The 18,058-nt window shown below is 38.3% G+C and overlaps 1 protein-coding gene across 4 annotated transcripts in view; it reads right to left on the bottom strand.

The window, feature by feature from the left end:
- Positions 1-18,058, bottom strand: part of LOC127415743 (importin-13-like) — a 54,669-nt gene that overhangs the window by 9,890 nt on the left and 26,721 nt on the right. For all 4 annotated transcript variants that reach the window (XR_007892981.1, XR_007892980.1, XM_051654617.1 and 1 more), the window contains exons 4-15: positions 14,346-14,486; positions 13,939-14,080; positions 12,611-12,777; positions 12,228-12,348; positions 11,940-12,087; positions 10,084-10,265; positions 9,968-9,994; positions 9,546-9,680; positions 6,763-6,912; positions 6,596-6,676; positions 3,435-3,572; positions 3,205-3,301 (exon numbers count right to left, since the gene is read on the bottom strand). Coding sequence is in view for 2 of the 4 variants with exons in the window: in XM_051654617.1 (XP_051510577.1) it covers positions 3,205-3,301; positions 3,435-3,572; positions 6,596-6,676; positions 6,763-6,912; positions 9,546-9,680; positions 9,968-9,994; positions 10,084-10,265; positions 11,940-12,087; positions 12,228-12,348; positions 12,611-12,777; positions 13,939-14,080; positions 14,346-14,486 (1,529 nt within the window). In the remaining 2 variants the exon portion in view is untranslated. The remainder of the gene's footprint in view (positions 1-3,204; positions 3,302-3,434; positions 3,573-6,595; positions 6,677-6,762; positions 6,913-9,545; positions 9,681-9,967; positions 9,995-10,083; positions 10,266-11,939; positions 12,088-12,227; positions 12,349-12,610; positions 12,778-13,938; positions 14,081-14,345; positions 14,487-18,058) is intronic.

The raw sequence follows: 18,058 nt of genomic DNA, 5'->3' as shown, positions 1-18,058 counted from the left end.
CCACAAATTTTCTGTCAGATTGAGGTCAGGCCTTTGTTATGGTCACTCCAGTACCTTGACTTTGTTGTCCTTAAGCCATTTTGCCACAACTTTGGAGGTATGCTTGGGGTCATTGTCCATTTGGAAGACCCATTTGCGACCGAGCTTTAACTTCCTGGCTGATGTCTTGAGATGTTGCTTCGAGTATATCCACATAATTTTCCTTCCTCAGGATGCCATCTATTTTGTGAAGTGCACCAGTCCCTCCTGCAGCAAAGTACCCCCACAACATGATGCTGCCACCCCCATGATTCACGGTTGGGATGGTGTTCTTTGGCTTGTAAGCCTCACCCTTTTTCCTCCAAACATAACAATGGTCATTATGGCCAAACAGTTCAATTTTTGTTTCATCAGACCAGAGGACATTTCTCCAAAAAGTAAGATCTTTGTCCCCATGTGCACTTGCAAACTGTAGTCTGGCTTTTTTATGGCAGTTTTGGAGCAGTGGCTTCTTGTTTGCTGAGCAGCCTTTCAGTTTATGTCGTTATAGGACCCGTTTTACTGTGGATATAGATACTTGTCTACCTGTTTCCTCCAGCATCTTCACAAGGTCCTTTGCTTTTGTTCTGAGATTGATTTTCACTTTTTGTACCAAACTACGTTTATCTCTAGTAGACAGAATGCATCTCCTTCCTGAGCGGTATGATGGCTGCGTGATCCCATGGTGTTTATACTTGCGTACTATTGTTTGTATAGAAGAATGTGGTACCTTCAGGCATTTGGACATTGCTCTCAAGGATGAACCAGATGTGAAGGTCCACAATTTTAATCTGAAGCCTTGGCTGATTTCTTTAGATTTTCCCATGATTTTCCCATAATTTTCTGGAATTTTCCAAGCTGCTTAAAGGCAGAATTAACTTAGTGTATGTAAACTTCTGACCCACTGGAATTGTGATATAGTCAATTAAAAGTGAAACAATCTGTCTGTAAACAATTGTTGGAAAAATGACTTGTGTCAGTAGTCCTAAATGACTTGCCAAAACTATAGTTTGCTAATATTAAATCTGTGGAGTGGTTAAAAAATAGTTTTAATGACTTCAACCTAACTTCTGACTTCAACTGTACAGCCTTTGCTGTTGTTATCTGGAGCCGTGAACAAAATGTTGTCAAATCAGCTTTAGAAATGTCTTGGCTTGAAGGAATATTCTGGGTTGAATACAAGTTAAGCTCAATCGACAGCATTTGTGGCATAATGTTGATTACCACAAAAATGAATTTCGACTCGTCCCTCCTTTTCTTTAAAAAAAAGCAAAAATTGAGGTTACAGTGAGGCACTTACAATGGAAGTGAATGGGGACAATTTTTGGAGGGTTTAAACACAGAAATGTGAAGCTTATAATTTTATAAAAACACGCATTAAATCTTCTGTTAAAACTTGTGTATTATTTGAGCTGTAAAGTCATTTAAATTGTCATTTTTACAATCATTTTAGGGTTTGCTGACATTACATCATCATGGCAATGAAGTTGTAAAATCGGCTATAACAGACAGAAAAGGTTACTAAGTGATTTTATCACACTAAAATCACGTTAACATACATATTGTTTATATCTTGCGCCTATACTTTTGGAAAAGTGAGTATTTTATGTGCCCCATTCACTTCCTTTGTAATTGCCTCACTGGAACCAAGATTTAAGCTTTTTTTTTAAAGAAAAAAAAACTTTTTGTGGTAATCAACATTATGCCACAAATGCTGTCAATTGAGCTTTACTTGTATTGAACCGGGTATATTCCTTTAAGAAGGTTCGATCTTGTACGGGATTATGGTCAGGGTTAACATCAGCAGTGAAAAGGTATAACCTAATCACAAAGTTCTGAAGAGCTTACACAATTACTCCACACTATTTAATTGTAGGCCTGCAGAACGAGTCAAAAACCTACAAAATCATGGGAATTTCTAGGGAATTAAGGTTTCAGGGTACTGGAATGATTCTGACAATGGGACCAGAGGTCGACGATAGTGGATTTTGCTGATACCGATAACTACGGTGGTGGAAAAGGCCGATAACCAATTAATCGGCCGATAGTTTTCAAAATGGATTTATAGAATGTACAAAAAAAAAATCTTAGTCTTTCCATACAATTACAGGCAAAGACAGAGGCTACAAAAGTCCCAAATGAATTTATTGCTCAACAAAAATCCTAATAATAACCAGAAAAACGATATGCCTCATAACGCAGGACTTTTAACTATAATCAAGCCTGAAAAACCCTGGGGACTCTTATTTTGAAATGACGAGATTTGGCTCTGTTACAAGGCTCTATAGTCAAGAAGGCTATTTACCAAATTAGGCTTTTTTATAGCCTATACTGAATATTCTCCAGATGAAGGGATTTGTGAATATACTGTACTGTATATCACCAGATGAGGTTTAATGAGGAATAAGGTTTATTATTATTCACAAGACATAATGTATGTGTTGATGGGGAACGTTTCTATATAGTCATTAACATGCCATTGCTTCAGTTTAGAATGCTTGATAAGCTAATCAAAATAACAAAATATGCATTGAAGGATAAAAAAACATGGATGCTTATCATCAATGATTACAGATTTAAATATAGAAAATCCCCACGAGGTGTCTGATTATTTTAATTTCACCTGTAGAGACTGCTGTTATACTGCAGAACCAAGCCATTCTAACTGTAGAATACACCAGACACCAGATTTTGCATTGATTAATAGGAAAAACAGATATATCGGTCTACCCCTAAATGGGACAACACTAGACATGAACGACTCCCTGGGTAATGACTTACTACCAAATAATAAAGCCGTAGTCTATTATATATGTGGCGCAGCTGATTAGAAGTTAATTCAGAAAGCTTTAATGATGGTACTGTGTTAATGGTAGCAATACTTATAAAACACAGAAAGCCATTGCATGTGTGAATAAAATGGATTAACGTTACTGGAACTAATTTAATCTGTTAATTTAACAGCAATTTACCAGTTTTCATGTGTGAAAGTGCCTGATGATTTTCTAGTCTTACCGTTTCAAATACATGTTGAAAAACCATGCTCATTAAATGCTATTTCCTTGTGCATGACACAAAGTGTGAGGAAAAAAAAAAACATGCATTCCCCTGGAAACAGACGGTGAATACATAAAAACCACATGATTACCTTCACCCTCTCTTGCTGGTTAATGCCAGCATGCCTACCTTGCTGGAAGATGGTCAGTGTAACAGAAGTGACCAGTTCAAACAGCGCTTTGATTGGAGGAAAATGATCAATTTCACTGGCAAATATGTGCACCATCTGCTGGCAAACAAAATAAATCAAAAAGAAAATACAACTCCACAAAAACAAGCCTTATAACGATTACAAACACAGAAAGAAAAGAAGCTCACAATATTATTGCATGTGTAAACACACAGTGTGTGTTGTGTACCTGGCGTGTCAAGTCCAGCGCAGATGCCTGTGGTATGGTACTGTACATCTGCCCCAGCATCCCACTTAGCTGAGACACCATGGGGGCAAAGTCATGCAGAAGAGTTCTAACTGACTTCTCAAAGATAGCACACACTGCCTGAGAGAGAGAGAGAGAGAGAGAGAGAGAGAGAGAGAGAGAGAGAGAGAGAGAGAGAGGAAGTACTGAATCTCTCTAGCACACAAATCCATTATTTCTTTCCATTCTTTCTGCATGCTTCTAAGGTGTTGCTATAGAGCTGCCAACGTGTTCTTAGGCTGCTACTAGGTAGTTCCTTACTGACCCAAACCAAAAGAGCCCACCCCAAGTTTATATGATATTCTGGTCCCTTAATATGGCTTGGGTCTCTCCTTCAATGTGCAACTGTGGGATTCTTTTAGCCCATTTTAACATGTATTCATGTTCGTAGCACAATAAACTATAAATAATGAATAAAATTTGGTTATTTTTAAAACTGACATTACCAAGCTGGTCACAATACAGTCTTGGATTACCTTATCGACCAATGATATTTGCAATGTTGCCTTAAAATTTGGCAGAAACAAGGTATTTTAGAAGACAGCTCAAGGCTAGAAACGTGTGTATGCAGATGATAAGCGACGCACTGCCAACACGTGGTCCGGTTGGACATGCTTAGCACTCTCTTGCGTTACTGTGACAGTAACGAACCTCAGTCCTCAAGGGGGTGGTAGAGTTATCTTCAAAAGTCTGTGCCATTAAACTGGATGTTTTATTATTCAAGTTTCTATAAATATAAGTGATTAAACTCAGCAAAATTCTCTTTAAACTATTACTCCACCATTGAAAGACAAAACTTACCGTAGAAGCGGAGAAGTTCACAATAATGTATGCTACAGTGCCAATTGCTACAACGAGAATGCAATGGAAAGAAACAACGCACAAAATCAAGCTTGCACAGATAGAAGCATCTGCCTTCACATACTTGCTTAGAGTATGTTTTGGCCTTTACTCTAACGCATTGCCAATGGCTGTCCAGTTGAACATGTTTCATGTTCTTGCGTTACTGTGGCAGTAACATACCTCAGTACTCAAGGGGGCGATAGAGTAACCTTCAAAAAAAGCGGAAAGTTCACAATAATGTCCCCTATTGACCATTTCAAGAATGTAAACAAAAACAAATGAATCAGAATGGTCCAAACGTATTTCCTGATCCTTTCAACAAAGTCTCTTTTTTAAGGTAAGTCAGTCCACTCGGTGGCTGTTTTTGGAATGCTCCTGGGCAGTTTGAGCAGCTGTTTTTCTATGTAAACAAGCGTCATGTCAGTACAGTTCCTATCTACTTGAATGGGGAAAGACCAAAATCTCCAAAACGGTTGGTCAAGATTACGATAAAAGAACATATTTCAAATAGGCAGTCAAATTTTTTTGGTCAGAGGCACGTGTGGCGCCGGCTTCACTCGAGCGGCCTGGCCGCAACACGTACTCCAATCCCCGGCATCACATCTAACTCGCGCAGGGGGTGCGGGTCCGGCAACGCATCTAACTCACACCGGACCTTCACCGCTCCGTTCCTGGACCCACGAAGACGCCAGCAGGTAGAGACCGGTCTCCCGAGGAGAGGCGCACTCTGTGTTTAAAGGCAGCGTCTCTGCTAAATGGTCTCTGTTTCGACAAGCAGGAAATGTTCACGGAACAATGACGTCACCAACGAACAGTCCTTGAAATGGTCTATAGCACCCCTTCCACCAACGCATACTTCTGTTATATTATGAGCTGAGGTCAGACACATTTTTGAGCGCAACAATGCACAAAATCAAGCTTGAGTAACTAGAAGCGTCTGCATTCACCTACTTGTGTGGAGTATGTTTCTGCCTTGACGCTAATGCATCGCCAAAACATGTTTAAAGTTCTTGTGTTATTGTGGCAGAACATACCTCAGTACTCAAGGGGGCGATAGAGTGACCTTCAAAAGAAGCGTACAGTTCATAATAATGTCTGCTAAATCACCCCTTGCGGCAACACATACTTTTGTTATGTTATGAGCTGAGGACTGATACATTTTTTTATCGCAACAATGCACAAAAACGAGCTTGCGTAGCTAGAAGTGTCTGCGTTCACCTACTTGTGTGGAGTATGTTTCAACATTAATTTTGCTGCCTATTGATCCTTCGCTAAACCCCACCTTAAAGGGCTTCTGACAAATCCTGTCTTAGCAACTGTTGCCCTGCTGCCATTACGCTGACACGCATTTGCTATTTTCCAATGACAGCCTATGGGAGTAATGTGTGTTTGAGTACTTTTAAGCTGGATTTTATCAAAATAATCAAAAAAATGTAAAACACTTTGTTGCCGGGTCATTTGTAAGTGACATGAGTTACCCAGGGAGGATACACATAGTGTTTTTCTTTATTAATCTTTAAATAAATCTGGAGAAGCGCATGTTATGGATTAAACTGTGTCAGTCCTCATTCTCAAATGAACATATAACATCTGCAATGACACCTACATCTGCTCCAAGGTAAATTAAAGCTAATAACAGAACGTTACTTCATTTATGTTTTGATTCATGTCATAGTAGAAGTGATATTAAATAAACAGTCACAGCATCAAGATGAGTTTTCTGTGACGTTATAAACCACTCTGCTCACTCACACTAATGTTATTAGATATGTAATCGCTATTAAATGTTAAAGTTTTTCTCTTTTCAAACGACTGTAATAATCATTTGCCTTGATACTGATTCACAGTCTCCACAGTTTTTAATCAAATTACTGTGTGATTTAACAATTTCATTTACAAAAAACTTCAGATAAATATGCATTACAATGTCACTCTTCATACCAGCCCACATAACAATATTATCCATTCCGTTTATGAGAATATTTTGCCAAAAAAACGCGTCGTTAACGGCAATCTCCCATTCTTTCCAATGGGGAGTTCTGCAGAGCTTGTCAGAGCGAGCAACCGTAACTAAGGGGGCTGAGCTTAGCAAAGGGTCAATTGTTTGGAATAGCCTTTCACATAATTTACGTGTCTATGATGCCTTTAAATGTTGTCTTTGTAGGCAACTCACTAGGGTTTGGACAGTGACAGTGTGTGTATGGTAGAAATTACCAACTTAGACAAAATACGGACTTGTGTGTTTTTGAGATTAATCTTACCTCTACCACCTGTGAGTCACTGAGCCATTTACTGAGTACCGTCTGTATCAGAGCAAACACCTGCTGTAGCACCACGACCACCTACAAACACAAAAAACACACGATTACATATCTGACACAAGGAACATCTGCCTGTGACTGACAGTGGACAGCTGAGAGGGGCTTACAGGGTTGGGCCCCGTTTGAGGCGGGGTTGATTTGATGGGCGGGGCATTCTCTCCGGACTCCTCCTCCTGTTTGGTGATGTCCAGCGTGGTGAAGAGATTGGACAGAAGACCCAGGATGTGGATAATGGCCAGTTTATTCGAGGGGTTTGGCTGAAACGAGAGTCTAGGATCAAATCACATAATTTATTGCCATTTATATAAAGCAGTGTTTCCCAAAGTAGGGTATGCGTACTTCTGGGGGTATGTGATAGGACGATGATGGGGGTACGCAAACAAAATTCTGACATTTACCGTTCTTTTAATTTCATCCCAGTCTAAAATAACATTCAAACAGAGTTCATGTACTTCTCACTGGCAAAAAATTATTTTGTGTGCCCTCTAGTGTAGAAACAGCAAAACTGCGGTGTCATAAAGGTCAGATAAATAGCATGCAATGAAATAACCCTTTAGTGGTTAAAAGATCTACTCATGTGTCGTGTATAAGTGCGCAACATCTATGATGCAAGTATCTTTTTTCGCCAGCCCAGCACACTGCTAAGTGACACAGCAAAGTGATAGCTAGTAAAATGGATACTTCACTGTTTTACCAGACTCGCATTTGTCAGTTGTCCACGACTGTATTTTTTTGTTGTTGTTTTTTTGTTTTTGCTTGCTTGCTTAGAAACGTAATTTGTATATAAGGTGAAATGCATAGAGAGTTTTGATTCTGAAGGCATAAGTTCATAAGTTTTGATGACAGGTGTCAGATGTCACTAGCAACGGTGCGGCAAAATAATTTTCCGCAGAAACACACAGAAGCCACATTTTTCATTGCTGCAAGAGTATTTTTCAGCAAATGAGCTAAACCTTGCTTACAGTAGTGTCAAATGTGACATAAAAAGCACTTTGAGCTTAACGCGCAATTGCACGCAGACACTTCCCCGTAATGCTCAACTGGCAATGATACGCAATTCCTGACACAGTACCAGCAGCTCTTCTTGTGTACCAGCAGCTCTTATAAAGTGCTGGTACTGTGGACAGTTTACAAGTTATGCAGTTATGTAATATCAAGCACACCCACTTCATTAATCGGTAAGCCATTTATTCAATATGTATGTGATAAATATAAAATATACAAAACATGCTCAGTTGGAAAAGCACCTCAACAAAAGGGCAGGGGCTTGAACCCCTAGAGCCACACCTTGTGCACATGCCTGCTTACTTTATTTTACATATACAAATCTTCCAGTGGAAACATGGCACTTAATAGCCACGTTTCCACTGTCGGGCCAAATGAGGGAGTGCTAGTGCATGCCAGGGCCAGTTGCGTTCAAACTGTCACTTCCGGGGCTTAATCGTGCCTCCCAGGGGCTTATTCGGGGCCAATGGCCAGCCGATTTCCCTTGAGCCAAAGAAGGCCAATTGGAGATTGAGGTGGGATCAATGTCTAAGGCGGAGTTTAGAGAGATACTTATGCTACGTTCCATTCAAGTCGGATGTGGGATATTCCTCCTAATTCTCCGATCTCCAACCATAAAGGAATTCCATTGCCAGATGCTCAGAAAATGATGTTTAAACAACCAAAACTGCAATGCTCCCATTAGCTTAACAGGGGTTTGTCTGTCACCAGAGATGTCTCCAAGCAACCCAACTAATGAACAATGCAGCTAGGCTAGCAATGATCATCAAAAAGAGTTTAATTTATCATGTTTTGTACACCTGTCTCTGCAAACGTTTGTTAAGCAAGCTTAAATATCTTGTAATGTAGGAATATGATTGATATCATTTCATAAAAGTGAATGTTTATCACTAACTTCGTACATTTCTCTGTAATGAAACTTTCACTTTCACTATAATGAAAAATATAATGGCTAACACCTGCTTTTGTGTTTCATGGAAGAAAGTCATGAACTCGAGTTAACAATATTTGTTATTGTGCTAATGAACTACTGTATCACTTTAAAGGTATTGTTCACCCAAAACTGAAAACTGTCTCATTATTTACTCACCCTCATGCCATCACAGATGTGTATGACTTTCTTTTTTCTGCATAAAACAAATGAATATTTTTAGAAGAATATCTCAGCACTGTAGATCCATAGTCCATGTCTTCTGAAGTGATTTGATAGGTGTGGGTAGAAACAGATCAATATTTAAGTCCCTTTTTTACTATAAATGTCCACATTCTTCTTTTGTTTTTTTTTGGTGCTTCGCATTCTTCATGCATATCGCCACCTACTGGGCAGGGAAGAATTAATAGTATAAAATGACTTATATATTTATCTGTTTCACACACACACCATCATATCACTTCTGAAGACATAGATAATACCACTGGAGTCGTATGGATTACTTTTATCCTGCCTTTAAGTGCTTTTTGGAGCTTCAAAATTTTGGTCACCATTCACTTGCATTGTATGGACCTACAGAGCTGAGATATTCTTCTAAAAATCTTCATTTGTGTTCAGCAGAAGAAAGAAAGTTATACACATCCGGGATGGCATGAGGATACGTAAATGATGAAAGAATTTTCTTTTTTGGGTGAACTATTCCTCTAACATACAGAGTACATTCTAACATTTTTGTAGATAATTTTAAGATTTTAAAAAGGCTATTCCTCTGACTCTGTGTCCCTCAGTAACATTACTCTCTCAGTGCCAAGAGTAATGCCAACCTTGCCCTGCTGAGAAATGTAGGGTCTGATCACATGGAAAAGTACCAAACGAACACACAGATAAACAAACCCAACAGGCCGACAGCAGAGACCAGAGAGAGGATGTTTGCTGAGCGGCTTAATGTCTTACCGTCTCCCCTGCTAATTTCTCCAGCTGCTGAATGTAAGGGGTGATCAGAGAGTGAAGGTTCCTCAAGATCTCTTCCACCGGTAATGCAGACAACAGAAAACCCAGAGCCTGCATCAACCACATACACTGACTCGTCTAGAAAGTGTCAGAGAGAGAGAGAGATTTGAAAAGGAACAACGTAGCATATGTCCAGCATCAATTAACTTTGTCCTCACGGGACAAAAATTCTGCTGTGAAGTGACATCACAATCAACCAGACCATAATTGTTGCTTAAAGCTCAAGTATGTCAATTCTGCACTGCTATCATCACCATTCAGAAATGAAAAATAACAATGATGATTGTTGTTTTCAACTGTGCTGGTCACCCTTTTCTATCAAGATTTTCACTGAATATTGAATCATCAAAAAAAAAAAACCTCACCTTATGGATCTGTTTGATAAGCACTTCCTGTCATATGAGAGAGAAAGACGGTCAGTCAGAGGAGTAAACTGTAAATCTGTCCCATATGTGTGTGTATCATGAGGCAAGTGCGCTACCTGCGACACAGCGACTATATTGGTGGCGAACGGGGGCAGGTCATATTTGCATTCTCTGCAGATCTTCTTTAGTGTGGAGACGCTGGAAACGGACAGGTCTGGATTGCCCAACGCCTGCAGAACCAGTGGCAGAACACTGCTCAACATCACCGGATGATCCGCCAACCACTCCGCCAACGCTCCTACAGAGACAGAGAGAGATATAATGGTTAAGATCTGGGCTTGAACAAAAATGCCATGGGTTTAAATAGGGCTGGGTATCGATACAGATTTCCTGATTTGATTCGATTCCAATTCAAGCTCTCGATTCAGATGAATTTGGCTCTATTTTTTTATTTTATTATTTTTTTTATCCCCTTTTCTCCCAATTTGGAATGCCCAATTCCCACTACTTAGTAGGTCCTCATGGTGACGCGGTTTCTCACCTCAATCCAGGTGGCGGAAGACAAGTGTCAGTTGCCTCCGCTTCTGAGACAGTCAATCCATGCATCTTATCGTGTGGCTTGTTGTGCATAACACCGTGGAGACTCACAGCATTTGGAGGCTCATGCTACTCTCCGCGCCCCATTGAGAGCGAGAACCACTAATCGTGACCACGAGGAGGTTACCCCATGTGACTCTACCCTCCCTAGCAACCAGAAATTGGTCCCCATTCACTTCCATTGCAAGTGCCTCACTGTAACCGAGGATTTTTTTTTTTTTTTAAAGGAGGAATGAGTCAAAATTAATTTCTGTAGATTTTAAAATATTATGCCACAAATGCTGTCGATTGAGCTTATCTTGAATTTAACCCGGAACATTCCTTTAAATCATATCATCTGAAGCGATCCAAACGATTTTGGGTGAGAAAACTCCTTTTTCCACTATAAATCTTGACAGCAGTCTCCTTGGTGATCATGATTTCAAGCTCGATTACCATTCCTAGTGCCATCTAGTGCTCTGTACATGCATCTAGCACTAGGAGGTGTAATCGAGCTTGAAATCATGATTGCCAAGCAGACTGCTGATGTCAAGACTTAAAGAAAGGAGTTGCATTTTGGTCTGTTCTCACCTCAAATTGATTGGGTCGCTTCAGAAGACTATATGCTGGATTACCTATATGCTGCCTTTATGTGCTTTTTGGAGCTTGAAAATTTGGTCACCATTCACTTGCATTGTGTAGACAAAAACAAATCATATCTTCATCAAAATATCTTCATTTGTGTTGAGTAAATGATGAGAGAATTATCATTTTTGGGTGAATTATCACTTTAACAGATATTTTGATTCAAATTGGCTTTTTATTTTGTCCATCTGTTTACGTTCACTTAAGACATAATTGACGTGTAATGTATTTGACCAATTAGACACGCATCCCCATTACAGCAACTCTACTTTTCCATTGGGCCAGTTAACGAGATCAAACAGTAGCTGTCTTGCGAACAATTGGTCGACTGCAATTGGCGTAATGAGCATCCCTGGCATAGAGTGAAAGAATCATCTTATGATCTTAAGAATCGATATGGGCATTGTTTTACCCAGCCCTATGGTTTAAAGCCCAGAGCCTATCCACGCAAAGCACAATTCTGCTAAGCAACAAGATTTAAAAAGAAACCGAATGCAAAAATTCTCCTGTGACAAAGCACCTTTTTACACAAAGTAGGTTTGACGGACTGGCAAAAAGTCATCACAATAAGAAATAAGCTCATGCAAGTATGCAATTTGATCTTTTCTCACTGTAATGTTTCTTATTGCTTAAATAAATCATGCCAGTAACAGGCTAAAACAAAAATGTAAGGAGATTTCCTTTGTCTAAAACATAAAAAGACAGTAATGTCTTTTACATAATACAGTGGCACCCATATCCAAACACACACCGATAGTGAACATGACTGTGTCGGCTAGCTGGACGTTGTTGATACTGATTCTTGGGATGAGGCCGATCAGACCAGGAATGACATCGGAATAGTTCACGTCTATTGTTTCTGCGATGGACTGGAATCCGTACAACAGTGCTTCTGTATGCTGTAAACAAAACGCAAAAAGCTTGTTATTGATTTAGACAAAAATGCTGCCAAACATTATTTGGGAGTTAACAGGAACATACAGTTCAATCAAAAATTGAAGCAAATAAAAGCCAAAGAATAAAGCAGTAATTTTCGTACCTGCCAAGATGTCGTTTGTTCTGTGTTGGTAAGTAGTCGCCCCAGTTTGTCGTACAGGTTACTGAGTAATTCAGCTCCCAACATCTCATAGACGTACATAAGTGTGTCTGAAATGTCCACCCTAAAGGTGCAGAGTTCAAAGGTCACAGAAATTCAAATATTTGATATCAACAACCCGTGAACCTTAAAAAACAACCATAAACTATGTGTTGCTTTGGCTATCGGCTTTAGTAGATTTACCAGCTTTAAGATGCCATAAAATAAAAAACTTTGTAAAGACGACAATTTTATCCATTGTGTCAAATCAGCAAAGTCCAACATAAAACAGCTGAGTGCACAGAATAGGTTACGACAGGCCCACGAGGATAAAAACACAGACTGACCTATAAATTCTGAACTGCTCTTTCTCATCTGATGACCAGGAAGCGTACTCTTCATCTGTAGGGAACCGAGCTTTATGAAGCAGAACATCTACAAGCTGGAAATACACGGGCCTGTAGACCTGCAGATACACGGCCTGCTTCTCTGCCTCAAATGACATGATGTCATCCTAAAACAAAACAAAAAACCCAGAAAAACATAAACAAATGCACACTAAACTACTGCTGATAAATGTTTCAGTATGTATGAAGAGGTTACTAAAGTTGCTTTCTCCAGAATCAAGGAAAAAGTACAAGAATTTTTATTGCTTAAAGTCACCATGAAAACAAAACTGACCTCATTTAATTTCTTAAAGGGATAGTTCACCCAAAAACCATTACTCATCATTTACTCTCCCTCATGATATCCCCGATGTGTATGACTGTCTTTCTTCACTGGAAAACATTTGAAGAAAAATAGAAAAATATCTTAGCTCAGTAGGTCCTTAAAATGCAAATGCAAGTGCAGACTTTTAAACCTCCAAAAATCACAGAGAGTCAGTATAAACATCATCCACACGACTCCAGTGGTTAAATTAATGCATTCTAAAGTGATGCGATAACTTTTGGTGCAAAAAATATATTATTTGAGTGCTATTTAACTTTAAACCATTGCTTCCGGTCAGCAGCAGAATACGCGTGTGACGTAATCATTGGCATGTTCACAAGAGAACTGACGCACAAGTGACACCCGGAAGAGCAGCGCTGTTTACAAGTGAGAAGGAGGAACACTGTACAGTAGCTTTGTTGGTTTTGGTTTAGATCTGTATTTATCTGTTTCTTTACTCACAACGGTGCATTTGTGTGCTTATCCTGGATGTCTCAACCGAGTGGAGCACGTGAGATTACATCCGTAACATGCCAACATGTATATGTCACATGAGAAACCAAGTGAACTATCGTGACATGAATGTGCATGCTGCTGCTGACCGGAAGCGATGATTTATAGTTAAAAAGTACTTTAATATCTCTATTTTTGCAGCAAAGCAATCGTATCGCTTTAGAAGACATTAATTTGCATGCAATGCACACTTGCATTTTAAGGACCTACTGAGCTGAGATATCTTTCTATTTTTTTTCCCAAATGTGTTCTGCAGAAGAAAGTCACCCAAAGAGGGTGAGTAAATGATGAGAGAATTTTCCTTTTTGGGTGAACTATCCCTTTAATACACATTCCTGGACTCATTGTGCACAATTCATCAGTATACTGTATGTAATGGCAATGAAAATGTTTGTCCTGGTAATCTTTAAACAAATAGTTTTAGAATGTAATTTGAGAGGTTATGCCACACCTGTAGCGTGTACCAGAAGGTGAGTGTGAGAGAGCTAGTGGTCTCGTTGACGGGGTAGTGCCCAGGGATGCCCGTACAGAACATGATCATGTTCACCAATGCCAGGAAACTCTGCCAGTGCTCCACCTGCTCCAACAGAGCTCTGAAAGAAAAGAGAACAGACCTTCAACATACAGGAAGACAACCACCAGAACTTGCTGAAAATAATTTGCTTAAAATATCTATTATGAGGTATGCACAATATATACTGTAGGCGACCCTAACAGTATCAACCAATAACTGCTAAAAATGATTTAAATGATCCATTTCAGTTATATTATAAGATATTAGGCAAATAATCACAAAACACATATTCTAACTTGTAAACTGTCAGGAATGAGAGAGAAAGTGTGTGTGTGTGTTTGCACCTCGAATGGTTCTCTCCCAGAGAGACTGCGATTCGACAGATGCCGTGTGACATCTCCATGTCTCCGTTCTGTACGGCATCTCGCAACTGTTCTTGCAGGTGTAGAACCTGTGGCACCAGCTTTAGCAACGTATTCACATATCTGAAACATACATATGGAACAGTCGTTTGGAAACAACACATCTCAGATGGAGAACATTTTGTGTAAAGTATTTTAATTAGACCTGTCAAAATGAACATGTTAACGCAGGCAATTAATTAAAAATGTTTAACGCATTCATTAACACATTTTCCAATTTTCACGTTAGATTTTATAGGGCGGAACCTTTGCACTGTTTCCACCAGGGGATCATTACACTGACGCACACACCAGCGAACTTTACAGACTTAAGTTGTACAGTTGTTTTGATGTTTAGTTGAAAAAGAATACGTTGGTTTCATAAATGTTAACCACCAAGTTGTATTGAGCACTTATGAGTATTAGGAAATGCATTCAAATTACTAGTAATTCTCACATTATATGTTAATATAAATTAATATAATGTTATATTTAAATACATTTTCACAGAAATGTTGATTAAAAATGTCTTCACGTGTATCACACTGGTTTTGATTTAATGTACATTTTGAAATGTCAAATAATTTTTACATTTGATTATTTCTAAAAAAAAATAAAAAAAATGCCATACTAATGAATAACTTTTATATTTGGCAGTTAACATGCCAAAAATATCAATCTTTTTACATGCATGAACATTTAAGAAGTTACTAATGACTTACAATATAGTTTTTGATGTAAACCATCGGGTTTTGAACGACTCATAAACTTAAATTCCACCGGGTCAAAATTGACCTGTGAATGCAAAAGTTGTATGCAGATTCTGAACGCAATAGGAGGTAACATGATTGTGGGAAGCATGAAAAAAAAAATATTTTGGGTAACATTTCTTGTAGGCATTGTGAAGATTTGTTTGTAACAAACGCAATGGACATCAATCCTTTTTTGTACAAGTCCTCTCTCTCTCTCTCTCTCTCTCTCTCTGTGTGTGTGTGTGTGTGTGTGTGTGTCGTTTCATCCTCATCTTGGTGCCACCAGCAGAAAGGACACACAATTTTAAATGTTAACGAAGTGCACACAAAGAAAAACTATGAGCACCAGCTCATTATCGGCACATCAAGGGAGCATCTAAGCATCAGGGTTCACTCTATGGCTCTACTGTATTATGTCACAACTGTGCAATTAAGTTCTAACGACACAGTCTCGGGTACTGAAGCAAATCGACAGTACTGAAAATAGCACCACAGTTAAACCCAATCTTTTACAGTGAATCCCATAAAAACCATCAAGAAATGCCTGGTTAACATTTTACCATAGAATCAAAAGAAAAGAACAAAGTAATTGTATTCTGCATAAAGGAAAAATAAAGCCTATTTTAGGACCATTGAGACTTCTGACATTATTTTCATGACAATAAAGTATATTTTCCCTTCAAATTCTTATTACAGTAAAGTGAAAAAAAATATATTTAAACTATAAAGCGCATTTGTAAAGTACATTGCAAGTACACATCATGATAGTATTTCTCATTCTGCCAATTGAAAAAAAAAAAAAAAAAAAAAAACAATTGTATCAGGCAAGATGCTGTATGCTCATTACTGTATTACGGCAATGAGAATGACATTTTGTTACATTATAGTAACGAGACTTTGGGTGGAAAATGTGTCTACATTAACTGTAAAATTAAAGGAATAGTTCACCCAAAAATGAACATTTGCTGATAATTTACTCACCCTCAGGCAGTTTCTTTCTTCATCAAAACAGAATTTAAGATTTTTAGGATTTCATTTCAGGCCTCCTCCTTTAAACAATGCAAGTGAATGTCCTCCATTTTTTTGACGGTCCAAAATGCATATTTAGGATGAATTAAAATAATCCACACGAGTCCAGTCGAAAAATAAAGTTCTTCTGAACCCAAACGATTGATTATTTTTAGAAACAAAACAATACTTATATACTTTTTAACTACAAATGTTCACTTTCGTACATCTCTGTGATGTGCGCTCATGAGAGGGATGACGTAAACTTGTTGGTAAGGTCACGCGTGGAGGAGGAGGCAGGAAGTGCATCATTAACAAAACTGGATTTGTTTTATGTAAGAAGTACAAAATAAGTAACTGAAGTAATTAAGAACAACAATAAAGTTTATTTATCTTTCAACCCATTTTGTAATTCAATACAATACTGTGATAATACCGTATATAGTGATAAATGCTTTAGCAATTATCATGATATGAAAATTTGATACCGTTACATACCTAATCTGGACATTTGCATTCTACGGTAAGTCTTGAGTCTTAAGCCAGTTTCACAAGGTGAAGTTACACCATGAATGACATCTTAAATCACTCTATTACAATTGCTTATGTTCACGCGGTACTCCTGTTGTTATAACGGGGAGCTCCATGGGCCCGGGAATCAGAGAATGAAAGATGCGGTGAGTTGATATGTTTATCACCCCTCCACCATTCTTTATCTGCAAGTGTCAAACCTCCGACTGAAGAGAGCAAGATCTCAGCAAAACAGTCTGATTCTACGGTGTGACCAGTCTGATTTCTGAACAAATTACTCTTGTGAGTTGGTTCTTTTTAATCTAAACTACAAAATATACGGGGTGACTAGTAGAGTCCATTCCCAAAAGAACAACTCTTATGAGCCGATTCTTTTAAATCTACAGCACAACTAGTGTAGTCCATTTCCTGAACAAATGACTCTTGTGAGCCAGTTCTTTTGAATCTAAAGCATAACATATACAACGTGATCAATATAGTCTAATTTCCAAACTAATAACTCTGCTTTTGAATCTACAGCACAACCAATGTAGTCCGATTCCTTAAAAAAAAAAAATAAATAAATAAAAAAAATTTGTGAGTCAGTTCTATTGAATCCAAAGCGCAAAATACACAGCGTGACAAGTCCGATCCTGGAGCAAATGATGAGACAAATGAGAGACGGTTCTTTTGAATCTAAAACGCAAAATGCACAGCACAAGCAGTGTAATCTGATTCCCAAAAGAATGACTTTTATCAGTTGAAAAAAACTTACTGAAATGTAAACCATTTATTTCATCATGTCTGACTCCAAATGAACCAAGAATTGTTACCGTGTTATGTGTAATGTGCCTCGTCACTTATATCAGAGTAACTACTGGATGAGTGTTAATACGATTTTGTAGTTTAAGATTCACATTATGAGTTTTGTTGTAATTAGTGGTGTTTAATAAAAATAAATGTATGAATAAAATAAATAATTTAAAATAAGATATCTATTTTGTCAAAATATAAAATGATTTCATCACTTGGTAACAGGCTGCTGAGGGCAATAAATAAGAATTGTATTTCTTATTTCCAAATATTTTTTTCTCAAAAGTACTAAAATGATCGTTAATGGAATCGTTAAGAAACTGGAATCGTCCCTACATCAAATGCCTTCATGTGAAGTGACACATGATGTTGTATTATCCATCTAGTACAAGAGGTAACCATGCAGCAATGTCTTTCACAACACCAGAGATTGGTACAATGACATTATCAATGATTACAACACTCCTGTTTGTCTCATCTCTTCAATTTAGAGCACAGATTGATTTTTCCGCCTCAAGTGCTCGAGCGAGCCCTCCCATCTCACACTGTTTCTACGGACTGTTTAATTACCCT

The sequence above is a fragment of the Myxocyprinus asiaticus genome, chromosome 25 (genome assembly GCF_019703515.2).
Source record: "Myxocyprinus asiaticus isolate MX2 ecotype Aquarium Trade chromosome 25, UBuf_Myxa_2, whole genome shotgun sequence".
Lineage (NCBI taxonomy): Eukaryota > Metazoa > Chordata > Actinopteri > Cypriniformes > Catostomidae > Myxocyprinus > Myxocyprinus asiaticus.
The sequence above is the reverse complement of the archived record's forward strand: the minus strand, read 5'-3'. Positions and strand labels throughout refer to the sequence as shown.